Here is a 13,774-nt window from a genome sequence, read left to right as displayed (position 1 = left end):
TTTACAAGAGATACCTTCCAATGAGAAAATTTGTATATCCAAGTCTGAACTTGTTTATGCCTAATTATATAAAACTCAAGGCCATTAACATTGGATACTGTACAAGCTGAGCAAATCGCAAAAGAGAGAAAAGCTTTTTCTGAGATATAGATTCAAAAATTGTTTTCATGAAAACAAAAATTGTTGCAATGGGACCTGCGCTGTTTAACATATCCATGAAAATGGGAACAATGAGTGAGGTGATCAAATCTGTAGATAACCCAAACTTATTCAAATTTGTTAAAACTGCAGCAGATTGCAAGGAACTGCAGAAGAACCTTGCAAGTCTAGGAGACTAGCAACCAATGACTGATAAAATTTAATGTGTACAACTGCTTATTCAGAAATTGTATTGAAGGAAAGGAACAGATAATGTGGAAACTTCTGAACAATATATTTACAATTATATTTGTTCTAATTCATGTACTGAATGTATATTTATACATCCAGCCAGCTAAATGCTTTTATAATTATTTTATTATGTTAATGTGTATTAAATATGCTATTTTTGGCTCTGCCACACATGACTTGTCACTTGGTCTCTTTCTCCCCCCCCCCCCCCCCCCCCCACAACAGGTCTGAGGGCAGGACTGGCTGCCTCAATAGCAGGGAGCTCTATCATCAGCAAAAATGTTTCTGGGCAAACTTGATCCCTTTGGTGCTACACCATTCATTGATCCAGATCCAGATTCATTGTAAGCAAACATTTTGTCTTTACAAATGTTTCAGGTTCCTTTTGACAACCTCCATATCTCTTCTTTGGCTGAATTAAGAATAAGATGACCTAAAATATATGTTCAGATAAACTACAAAACACGTACTAGCAGAGATCCCTTCAAAATGCAATATACACTATAAATCAAGGGATAGAAATATTAGTGAAAATATTTTCCAAAATATATAAGAACATGCCAGGCTGGGTCAGGCCAATGGTCCATCAAGCCCAGCATCCTGTTTCCAACAGTAGCCAATCCAGGTCATAAGAACCTGGCAAGTACCCAAAAACTAAGTCTATTTCATGTTACTTTTGCTAGTAATAGCAATGGCTATTGTCTAAGTCAACTTAATAGCACATGCATGTAATACTATAAATATTTAAATGCAGATGTGTCTTTAGTAAAGTAATACTGTGATTTTAATTTTTTGTCTTCACACAGAGAAGGATATTCAGAAAAATGTGTTATGAATAACTACTTTGGAATTGGATTAGATGCAAAGATTTCTTTGGAGTTCAACAATAAACGGGAGGAACACCCTGAGAAATGCAGGTAGAAACCTCATATTCAGGGAAAGTACCGAGCAGTTTGTATGAATTCCTTGCATGCTGTTTTACATTACTTTCACTTTTTAGAGTGACCCAGTAGATTATATGCTTCCATGTGTAATTCTTTGTTTATTTATTTTCAGAAGTCGGACTAAGAACATGATGTGGTATGGAGTGCTTGGTACAAAAGAATTGCTGCAAAGGACCTATAAAAACTTAGAACAAAAAGTTCAGCTTGAGGTAACATTAAGTTTTGCCTTTGCATCTGCAGGCTACACTGCTGATATTGAAGAGGTGATAGAGGAATCAGCAACTTTTTGTAGTTAAATGCCAAAAAAATGACATCTCTAATAGTTTGAAGGGGAGTTCCTCCCCACCACCTCCTTATCAGAATCATGCTGTTTCTGAGTCAAAGGACTTGTGCATCCACACACTCTGATAGCAACCTCAATCATTGTTCACTCCCTCCTAGTTATCTTATGGTGGCAGTAGTGGTATATAAAGGAGAATGTAAATGTAGGTCTAAACCAGCATTCTCACTTGCCTATTCCTAAAGCCTATAAACGTGCAATATCTTAGACCCACTTGCTGTTTTAGTTTCTGTCACCACTGCCATATATGGAAGGGATGATCAGAGGTCCATAGGGGAAGTAAGAGAGGACCATGCCTGCAAAATAGCTCCCACATATGGCACATGGTGGCACAAGTGCACATGGTGGCACATGCTGGGGATTGCCAACCTCTGGGTTAGAGAGTTCCCAGAGGGAGAGTGGGAATACATTAGAGGAAAGAGTGGGCACCCCACACAAAAGTGTCAACTAAAGCAGCACCCTGTCAGCTACCACTTCTTCAACCACCTTTTTCTGGCACCTGTGGCCATGTCAGAACAGGCCAGTTATAGTATTCGGCAGCAATGGGGATTATTCTCCCCCACCAAAGGAAATGACAGCACAAATAGTCACATGCTACCTGGCAGACCCCACTGAAGATGAGGCCACAGAACCATTGGCATATTGGGCACACAAGGCCGCAATCTGACCATACTTTGCCTGTGTGATCCAGCATTTTCTGTCCTACCCACCAATCAGCATGCTTAGGGAACAGGTATTTTTAATAGTAGTGTATACCATTGAGGCCTAGCATTTCCTATCATACCCAACAACCAGCGAACTTAGTGAACGGATATTTTTAATAGCAGGATATGTCATGAGTCCAAATCATCCACAGCTGGCGCCAGACATGTTGGAGAAGTTGTTTTTTCTTAAAATAACAAAACACTGCACTTGGAACAGTACCTACTACAACAAAATATCTTAAATAATTAACCTTTACTTAATGTTATTATAATAACTTTTATTCCATCAATTATTATAAAATTCACATGACTATTATTTATATCAAAACACTGAATCTGTAATCTGTATGATATCAAAAAACTTACTTATTGAGTATATCACAGACCCGGGCAAAACCCATATCATAAACCTCCAATTATCCCATTAGTCTAAATCACTAATACCATCTCAACTCACTCATATCCGCACTCACACTACTAAAAAAGATAAACCCCTGAATCGGAGAAGTGCACTTAACTTGGGAAGCAAAAGGTCCAAACTGGCCATGGAAGTTCCTCAGAAAAACTACAATGTAAAAACAAAAAATTAAGTTAAAAAACAAGCTGTAAAAGACACAAAATCAAAAAGAGAAATAGAAAAATACAAGGATCAAAAAATCACTCAGGACCATTCACATTGAGAACTTTATGAATTGTGATATTAATTCTTCTGGAACATCTAATCTCAAAATTATTGTGGCAGTGCTCTTCACAGCACTTCGCAGCAACTTCTTTCAGGGCAGCATTCAAATCATCACAAACTAACCATTAATTATAATATTCTTGTTCACTGAGCTTTTCCACTCAAGAAATCATTGAAGATCAACTTCTTATACCAATAACAACCAAGTCTGGAGCACTTATCACCGTCATGCTGTAATATACCATATTCCACAACGTATCTCTAAATGTGGAGCCCGTATGTCCAAACGTGGAGCCCTTATAACTGATTTATAGTCCTTCAGATTATCCTGACGCTGCAGCATTTCGGCACAACAATTGTGCATGCATCAGGGGGGTATATATTCTCTAAAACAAAACATGCAAAACATTAGATAAAAACCCCAAAAAATGTTTATGACTCTAAAAATCACTTATATAGCGTGATTTACCAAAACCCTCCACAAAACGTCTCTCCCTCGCCAACAGTCAGAATCCCTTTTAAATACTAACCAATGCCTTCGTATTTAAATTACCCCTCAACCAATGGAAGGGTACCTAAATCCTACGTCACTACATGGGGTGCTTAACATCCCGTATTAGAACATAAGAACATAAGAAAATGCCATACTGGGTCAGACCAAGGGTCCATCAAGCCCAGCATCCTGTTTCCAACAGTGGCCAATCCAGGCATGAGAACCTGGCAAGTACCCAAAAACTAAGTCTATTCCATGTAACCATTGCTAATGGCAGTGGGGCTATTCTCTAAGTGAACTTAATAGCAGGTAATGGACTTCTCCTCCAAGAACTTATCCAATCCTTTTTTAAAACCACAGCTATACTAACTGCACGAACCACATTCTCTGGCAACAAATTCCAGAGTTTAATTGTGCGTTGAGTAAAAAGAACTTCTCTCCGATTAGTTTTTAAATGTGCCCCCATGCTAACTTCATGGAGTGTCCCCTAGTCCTTCTACTATCCGAAAGAGTAAATAACCGATTCACATCTACCCGTTCTAGACCTCTCATGATTTTAAACACCTCTATCATATCCCCCCTCAGTCGTCTCTTCTCCAAGCTGAAAAGTCCTAACCTCTTTAGTCTTTCCTCATAGGGGAGTTGTTCCATTCCCCTTATCATTTTGGTAGCCCTTCTCTGTACCTTCTCCATCGCAAATTATATCTTTTTTGAGATGCGGCGACCAGAATTGTACACAGTATTCAAGGTGCGGTCTCACCATGGAGCGATACAGAAGCATTATGACATTTTCCGTTTTATTCATCATTCCTTTTCTAATAATTCCCAACATTCTGTTTGCTTTTTTGACTGCCGCAGCACACTGAACCGACGATTTCAATGTGTTATCCACTATGACACCTAGATCTCTTTCTTGGGTTGTAGCACCTAATATGGAACCCAACATCGTGTAATTATAGCATGGGTTATTTTTCCCTATATGCATCACCTTGCAGTTATCCACATTAAATTTCATCTGCCATTTGGATGCCCAATTTTCCAGTCTCACAAGGTCTTCCTGCAATTTATCACAATCTGCTTGTGATTTAACTACTCTGCACAATTTTGTGTCATCTGCAAATTTGATTATCTCACTCGTCGTATTTCTTTCCAGATCATTTATAAATATATTGAACAGTAAGGGTCCCAATACAGATCCCTGAGGCACTCCACTGTCCACTTCCTTCCACTGAGAAAATTGCCCATTTAATCCTACTCTCTGTTTCCTGTCTTTTAGCCAGTTTGCAATCCACGAAAGGACATCGCCACCTATCCCATGACTTTTTACTTTTCCTAGAAGCCCTCTCATGAGGAACTTTGTCAAACGCCTTCTGAAAATCCAAGTATACTATATCTACCGGTTCACCTTTATCCACATGTTTATTAACTCCTTCAAAAAGTGAAGCAGATTTGTGAGGCAAGACTTGCCCTGGGTAAAGCCATGCTGACTTTGTTCCATTAAACCATGTCTTTCTATATGTTCTGTGATTTTGATGTTTAGAACACTTCCCACTATTTTTCCTGGCACTGAAGTCAGGCTAACCGGTCTGTAGTTTTCCCGGATCGCCCTGGAGCCCTTTTTAAATATTGGGGTACATTTGCTATCCCTCCAGTCTTCAGGTACAATGGATGATTTTAATGATAAGTTACAAATTTTTACTAATAGGTCTGAAATTTCATTTTTTAGTTCCTTCAGAACTCTGGGGTGTATACCATCCGGTCCAGGTGATTTACTACTCTTCAGTTTGTCAATCAGGCCTACCACATCTTCTAGGTTCACCGTGATTTGATTCAGTCCATCTGAATCATTACCCATGAAAACCTTCTCCATTACGGGTACCTCCCCACATCCTCTTCAGTAAACACCGAAGCAAAAGAAATCATTTAATCTTTCCGCGATGGCCTTATCTTCTCTAAGTGCCCCTTAACCCCTCGATCATCTAACGGTCCAACTGACTCCCTCACAGGCTTTCTGCTTCGGATATATTTAAAAAAGTTTTTACTGTGAGTTTTTGCCTCTACAGCCAAATTCTTTTCAAATTCTCTCTTAGCCTGTCTTATCAATGTCTTACATTTAACTTGCCAATGTTTATGCTTTATCCTATTTTCTTCTGTTGGATCCTTCTTCCAATTTTTGAATGAAGATCTTTTTGGCTAAATAGCTTCTTTCACCTCCCCTTTTAACCATGCCGGTAATCGTTTTGCCTTCTTTCCACCTTTCTTAATGTGTGGAATACATCTGGACTGTGCTTCTAGAATGGTATTTTTTAACAATGACCACGCCTCTTGGACATTTTTTACTTTTGTAGCTGCTCCTTTCAGTTTTTTTCTAACAATTTTTCTCATTTTATCAAAGTTTCCCTTTTGAAAGTTTAGCACGAGAGCCTTGGATTTGCACACTGTTCCTTTTCCAGTCATTAAATCAAATTTGATCATATTATGATCACTATTGCCAAGCGGCCCCACCACCGTTACCTCTCTCACCAAGTCCTGTGCTCCACTGAGAATTAGATCTAAAATTGCTCCCTCTCTCGTCGGTTCCTGAACCAATTGCTCCATAAAGCTATCATTTATTCCATCCAGGAACGTTATCTCTCTAGCGTGACCCGATGATACATTTACCCAGTCTATATTGGGGTAATTGAAGTCTCCCATTATTACTGCACTTCCAATTTTGGTTAGCTTCCCTAATTTCTCTTAGCATTTCACTGTCCATCTCACCATCTTGACCAGGTGGACGGTAGTATACCCCTATCACTGTAGTCTTCCCTGATACACAAGGGATTTCTACCCATAAAGATTCAATTTTGTATTTAGTCTCATGCAGGATGTTTATCCTGTTGACTCTATGCCATCCCGGACATATAAAGCGCCACACCTCCTCCCGACTGCTCCTCTCTGTCATTGCGATATATTTGTACCCCGGTATAGCACTGTCCCATTGGATTATCCTCTTTCCACCATGTCTCTGAGATGCCAATTAAGTCTATGTCATCATTTACTGCTATACATTCTAATTCTCCCATCTTACTTCTTAGACTTCTGGCATATAGCATACAAACATTTCAAAGTTTTGTTTTTTTGATTGTATTTTTATTCTGCTTTTTAATTGATAGGGATAAGTTAGAATTTTTTAGCTCAGGTGAGTTTTTAGTTACAGGCACTTGGACTACTTTTCTAATTATTGGAACCTCACTGTCGGGATGCCCTAATTCTAATGCATCATTAGTATCCTTTTAAAGATACATCTCTCCGAACCATGCGCTGCTGAGGCGACTGTCGGCTTTCCCCTTTGTTTCTAGTTTAAAGCTGCTCTATCCTCCTTTTTAAAGGTTAGCGCCAGCAGTCTGGTTCCCACCCTGGTTAAGGTGGAGCCCATCCCTTCGGAAGAGACTCCCCCTTCCCCAAAAGGTTCCCCAGTTCCTAACAAAACTGAATCCCTCTTCCTTGCACCATCGTCTCATCCACGCATTGAGACTCCGGAGCTCTGCCTCTGGTGACCTGCTCCTATAGACCTTATAGAGAACTCCCTAACTGACTTGTCTTCTACAGGAAGCTACTCTGTAATGGAACTTGAGGACCTAAAGAAGAAATGCAAACCTTAACGCTGTATAGAATTATATAAACACAATTATATAAAAAAAAACATAGTGCTATAGTTACACAATGTTAGGTTACATATTAGGTGCTACCACCCAAGAAAGAGATCTAGTGTCATAGTGGATAACACATTGAAATAGTCGGTTCAGTGTGCTGCGGCAGTCAAAAAAGCAAACAGAATGTTGGGAATTATTAGGAAGGGAATGATGAGCAAAACGGAAAATGTCATAATGCCTCTGTATCGCTCCATGGTGAGACCACACCTTGAATACTGTGTACAATTCTGGTCGCCGCATCTCAAAAAAGATATAATTGCGATGGAGAATGTACAGAGAAGGGCTACCAAAATGATAAGGGGAATGGAAGAGTTCCCTTATGAGGAAAGACTAAAGAGGTTAGGACTTTTCAGCTTGGAGAACAGACGGCTGAGGGGGGGATATGATAGAGGTGTTTAAAATCATGAGAGGTCTAGAACGGATAGATGTGAATCAGTTATTTACTCATTCGGATAATAGAAAGACTAGGGGGCACTCCATGAAGTTAGTATGTAGCACATTTAAAACTAATCAGAGAAAGTTCTTTTTTACTCAATGCACAATTAAACTCTGGAATTTGTTGCCAGAGGATGTGGTTAGTGCAGTTAGTATAGCTGTGTTTAAAAAAAGGATTGGATAAGTTCTTGGAGGAGAAGTCCATTACCTGCTATTAATTAAGTTGACTTAGAGAATAGCCACTGCCATTAGCAATGGTAACATGGGAATAGACTTAGTTTTTTGGGTACTTGCCAGGTTCTTATGGCCTGGATTGGCCACTGTTGGAAACAGGATGCTGGGCTTGATCGCCCCTTGGTCTGACCCAGTATGGCATGTTCTTATGTACCAGCGGGCCCCTCGGTGCCCAGCCATCCTCCGGCGCCTCTTCCAGTCTTGATCCCGGGTTCTTCGGGAGGAAGATACGGCTCTGCGCCCATCTCCATGGTTGGAGCCACCGATGCTGGAGCCCGTCCCCGGGCCATCGGGCCTCCCAGTGCCTCAGCGCCCCTTGCAGGCCTTGGTGCCCTTGATGCCAGCACCACTGCTATCGGTGCCACTGCACTGTCCATCGGTGCCTGTGCCCCATGCCTTAGCCTCCCTCCGACCCAGAGCCTTTGCCGGTGAGGAAGAGGCCGCCTATGATCCATGGGGGGATGCCTCCTCTGAACATTCCTTGGAGGCTTCCAAGGACCTTCTTTCAGAGTCTTTCCCCCCCCCCCCCCCCCCCCCCCCAGAAGAGAGATGGCGTTCACCTCCGGAGGATCTTTTCTTTGCCAGTTTCATCAGGGAGATGGCAGAAACCATTTCCTTCCAGCTGTCAACAGAGGAAGATGTCCGCCATAAAATGTTGGAGGTCCTACAATTTGTGGACGCTCCTTAAGAGGTGATGGCGGTCCCGGAACACGAGGTTCTTCTAGACCTCCTTTACCATCTGTGGCAACATCCAGGTACTGTGCCCCCGGTCAACAAGAAGACAGATGCCACATACCTAGTGCAACAGGCCCTGGATTTTCAAAAGAGCCAGTTGTCACACCAGTCGGTGGTGGTGGAATCGACCCAGAAAAAGGCCAAGAGGACCCGCCTTCACTCCTCCTCCCCTCCAGGAAAAGACCAAAGGTCCTTAGACACCCTTGAGCGACCGGTTCTCCAGGGGTCTATGCTGATTGCACGTATAGCTGCATACCAGTTATACATGAATCAGTATAACAGGAACCTCTGGAAACAAGTTCAGGAGTTCTCGGAGACCCTGCCACAGCAGTTTCAGGAGGGCCTGGGCTCCATCCTCCAAAAAGGATTGGAAGCTGGGAAGCACGAAGTGAGGGCAGCCTATGAAATTTTTGAAACAGTGTCAAGGTTCTCAGCCGCAGGCATTAGTGCCAGACGCTGGGCCTGGCTCAAAGCCTCAGACCTTCGTCCGGAGGTCTAGGAAAAGTTAGCTGACCTCCCCTGTACAGGAGAAAACCTGTTTGGGGACAAGATCTGCAATGCAGTGGCCCAATTCAAGGATCACCATGAGACCCTGCATCAGCTATCCACTACCACCTCTGATGCCCCCTCAGCGACCCGTAGCGGTCCACGTCGGGATACTAGGATGCAATTTTATAAACAACGGAGATACTACTGTCCGGACTCCTGTGCTCGTGTAGCTTCGTCCACCCAAAGAGGGCACCCTCGCCAAAGAGCGCCTAGAGCTCAACCAGCTCCCCAGCCTGGTCCTGTAGCTGGGTTTTGACTGGCATCCAGAGAACAAAAACCAATCCCCTCTACCCACACCGGCCAGCCCACCTGTGGGAGGTCTTCTCTGCCACTTTGTCAACCATTGGTTCCCAGTCACCACTGACCGATGGGTATTGTCCATCGTAGCTCATGGTTATCACCTGAATCTCGCTGTTCCTCCAGACTCTTCACCCTCCCCGGCATGGAGCCTGGTAGAGCACGCAGAGACACTCAAGATAGAGCTCTCAACCCTGCTACAGTCCAGAGCCATGGAACCGGTCCCTCGAGCTCAGTGGGGGCAAGGGTTCTACTCTCAATATTTTCTAATCCCAAAAAAGACATGTTACCTCCGTCCTATCCTCAGTCTTCGAGCCTTAAACAGCTTCTCTTGCAGGGAATGGTTCAGAATGGTGTCCTTGGGCACCCTGCTTCCATTTCTGCACTGAGGGGAATGGCTTTGCTCTCCGGATCTACAGGACGCTTACGCGCACATTGCGATTTTTCCTCATTGCAAATATCCGCGCTTTGTTGTTGTCCACCGACACTGTCAGTACAGGGTTCTACCCTTCAGGCTAGCCTTCATGCCCCGGGTCTTCATGAAGTGCCTGTCAGTGGTGGAACACATTTGCGCTGGAATGGGGTACACGTGTCCCCATATCTGGACGATTGCTCATCAAGAGTTCGTCAAGGGAAGGGGCCCTTCAGTCCCTCAGCATGACGTTACACCTCCTCCAGACACTGGGGTTTCGTCAACTACCCGAAATCCCAGCTGACTCCATCCCAGCAGCTGTCCTTCATAGGAGAGGACCTGGACACCACGGTGGCCAAGGCGTTCCTCCCCAGCGAACGTATAGCCACCCTGATCGGCCAAGCCAGATCCATCTGCTGTCGGCATACGGCCATCGCCCACCTGCTCTTGAAGTTGCTGGGTCACATGGCAGCGGCGGTGCATGTCACCCCAATGGCCCACCTAGCCAGGAGCGTCACATAGTGGACCCTGCGGTCTCAGTTGCGACAAGCCATTCAGAAACTCTCAGCACTCATCCTGATAACCAACCCACTCCAGCTCTCCCTGGCCTGGTGGGCACAGGAATCCAACTTGAGCAAGGGACTTCCCTTTCACCCCCTGGCTGCTCTGGTGACCTTGATCACGGACGCCTCCAACTTAGGCTGGGGAGCCCATGCCAACAACCTACAGACACAAGGGGTCTGGTCGAGAGCCGAGGCGGCCTCCAAGATCAACGTCCTGGAACTCCAAGCAATGCAGTATGCCCTCTACGTATTCCAGGACTGCCTGTCCAACAAAGTCGTCTTGATCCAGACGGACAACCAGGTAACCATATGGTACGTAAACAAACGGGGGCACAGGCTCCTATCTGCTCTGCCAAGAGGTGGCACAGATCTGGGCCTGTGCCGTGTTGCGTGCCGTGCTCCTGTAAGCCATCTACCTGGCAGGCACTGAGAATGTAGTGGCAGACCGCCTCAGCTGGACACTCCAGCCCCATGAGTGGTCCCTGAAGTCCTGTATAGCAGTCAGGATCTTCCGCCGGTGGGGTCAGCCGGACGTGGATCTCTTTGATTCCTTGCAGAACCACAAGGTGGACCGATTCTGCTCCCTGCACAGGAACCGGGAGAGTCCGGCCGTAGATGCCTTCACCCACTCCTGGAGTGCGGGCCTCCTATATGCATACCCACCGTTTCCGCTAATAGGCAAGACTCTTGTGAAGCTACCTCATAGCCCCGCATTGGCCGCATCAGGTCTGGTTTTCCATTCTCCGAGACCTGTCTGTCCAGGAGCCCATTCGCCTGGGCACCTTGCCCAACCTCATCATGCAGGATCAAGGCAGACTGCGCCACCCGAACCTCCAGCCACTGTCCCTAACAGCCTGGATGTTAAAAGGCTGATACTGCGGTTCATCAACCTTTCTGATAATGTTTCGCGGGTCCTAGTAGCTTTGCAAAAGCCTTCCATGTGGAAATCGTATCAGACGAAGTGGAAAAGATTCTCCTTTTGGTGCACGTAAGAAGGCTTTGACCCCTTCTCTTGCCCACGCCGAGGCTGTTGGACTACCTCTGGTGCCTTTCAGAGTCTAGTCTACAGGCAACTTCAATCCGGGTACATCTGAGTGCCAGTAGCGCCTACCACAGAGGGGTAGGCAATACCCCAGTCTCAGTCCAGCCCTTGGTAGGGCGCTTCATGAGTGGCTTACTTCAGCTGAAGTCTCCACTACATCCTCCTGTTGTGGCCTGGGACCTCAACATATTGCTGGCAAGGCTCATGTGGCCTCTGTTTGAGCCTCTGCGCTCCTGCGAGTTCAAGCATCTCACTTGGAAGGTTCTCTTGCTCGTGGCGGTTACGTCCACTCGCATAGTCAGTGAGCTGCAGGACCTAGTGACCTACCTGCCTTACACAAGATTCTTCCACGACAGGGTGTTCTTCGCACTCACCCCAAATTCCTGCCTAAGGTAGTGACTGACTTCCACCTAAATCAGTACATTGTGTTGCCCACCTTTTTCCTGAGGCCACACTCACACCCAGATGAGCGGGCTCTGCACACCTTGGACTGCAAGCGTGCTCTCGCCTTTTATTTGGACGACACCACAATCCACTGGCAGTCCACCCAACTCTTTGTCTCCTTCAACAAGAATAGACTGGGAGTTGCGGTGGGCAAGCAGATCCTCTCAAATTGGTTGGTGGACTGTATTGCTTTCTGCTAACAGCAAGCAGGCCTTCCGCTCGAGGGACAAGTGAAAGCGTACTCAGTGAGGGCCATGGCAGCATCAGTGGCGCACTTCTGGGCAGTCCCTATTACCGAAATCTGCAAAACTGTGACATGGAGCTCCCTCCACACCTTTGCATCCCATCACTGCCTGGACAAGGATGGATGTCATGACAGCGTCTTTGGCCAGTCTATCCTCCGTAATTTGTCTTCCTAGGGCCCGGTATGATGTTCAGGCTGCCCAGTTGTTGCCAACAGTGCCCCTGTTGTTCTGCCTGTATTGTTATTTAGGAGAGTTGTGGGTGGATCCTTGGACTGGTGGCAGATGACCACACCCCCGGGGGAAGATCCCGAGAGGGACCACAGGTCAGGCTCAGAGTTAGGAGACAGACACACACTAGTTCTTTTATTAGACAGTATACTGAACCACCAGAGGTGGCAGTAGTGAGCTGGAACGCCCGGCTCAGCTGTAATCCCTCAGATACTAGAACAGCGATCCCTGGAGGCTGAGCTGTAGAGAAACTGAAATTTAGTGAGTAGGCAGGGTATGCAGAGTTCATGGACAGAACCTGATGGTAACACTCACACAATGTCTCATAGAAGCCCAGGAGCTGGAATGAAGTAGGCCCTCGAGGAGCGAGTACCTGGTTCCAGGGAAAGCTCTGAGAGAGCGATGGTAACTCACAGATGTAGTAGGCAGCGATGACTTCCAGGCAGAAGTGAATTCCGAAGAAGTCCAGGAACGAGGGCCCTCGAGGAACGTGTACCGGTTCCAGACTGCAATCTACACAGTAAGAGAGAGCGAGGCCCCCGAGGAGCGGGTACTCCTGGTTAGTCCGAGGGGGCAGAGTAGCGAGGTAGAACAAATCGATATCCGTATCCTTATCCTTGCTAACTCGAGTTGTTAGCAATTCCGAGACCTTTAAATATCTGAAGCGGATGACGTCATCTCAGGGGGATGCCCCTGAGATTCGCGCTGCTTCTGATACTTGAGGCGGGGCTGCGCCGCCCGTGCGCCCCTAGGCATCAGGTCAGCATGGCAGATTGCAGCGTCGGGCCGGTCCGAGGACGCCGAACAAGGACGGCCGAAAGATGCCACGGCAGCCAGCCTTCCATCAACCCCGGAGGGAGTCGCCAATGCGATAAGGTGGGCGGAGTAGAGATGTTGGGCAGCGATGGTCGCAACAGTACCCCCCTTCAAAGGGCGATCTCCTCTTCGGGTACCAGGTTTAGGCTTTGAAGGATGCACGAGATGGAACTGATGAAGCATCTCTTTGTCCAGGATATTGGCCTGAGGCTCCCAAGAGTTTTCTTCGGGGCCGAAACCTTCCCACTTTAGAAGGTATTCAAAAGTCTTGCCTCTTTTACGGGCATCCAGAATCTCCTCGACTTTGTATTCTAAGTCGTCTTCTGCATTGATGACAGGTGGATCTTGAGTCTTGGAAGAAATCTCACTGAGTATGTTGTAGATGTCAGCAGCGATGGATGAGCTGCTGGGGATGTCACTGAGATCTTCAGTGGAAGTGGTGAAGTTGGGGAACGTCCAAAGCACACTTCAAGTTGTAACACAATAGTGGATCTTCTGATTTGATGAGGGGACTCTTCAGGTCTTC

At 45.7% G+C, this 13,774-nt stretch overlaps 1 protein-coding gene across 1 annotated transcript in view; it reads left to right on the top strand.

The window, feature by feature from the left end:
- Nucleotides 1-13,774, top strand: part of DGKH (diacylglycerol kinase eta) — a 735,022-nt gene that overhangs the window by 565,598 nt on the left and 155,650 nt on the right. Inside the window, 4 exon segments of the mRNA XM_029602950.1 lie at nt 616-665; nt 667-734; nt 1,197-1,307; nt 1,447-1,543. Coding sequence (XP_029458810.1) covers nt 616-665; nt 667-734; nt 1,197-1,307; nt 1,447-1,543 — 326 coding nt within the window.

The sequence above is a fragment of the Rhinatrema bivittatum genome, chromosome 5 (assembly GCF_901001135.1).
Source record: "Rhinatrema bivittatum chromosome 5, aRhiBiv1.1, whole genome shotgun sequence".
Lineage (NCBI taxonomy): Eukaryota > Metazoa > Chordata > Amphibia > Gymnophiona > Rhinatrematidae > Rhinatrema > Rhinatrema bivittatum.
Note: the sequence above shows the minus strand (reverse complement) of the source record. Positions and strands in the feature narration are given on the sequence as shown.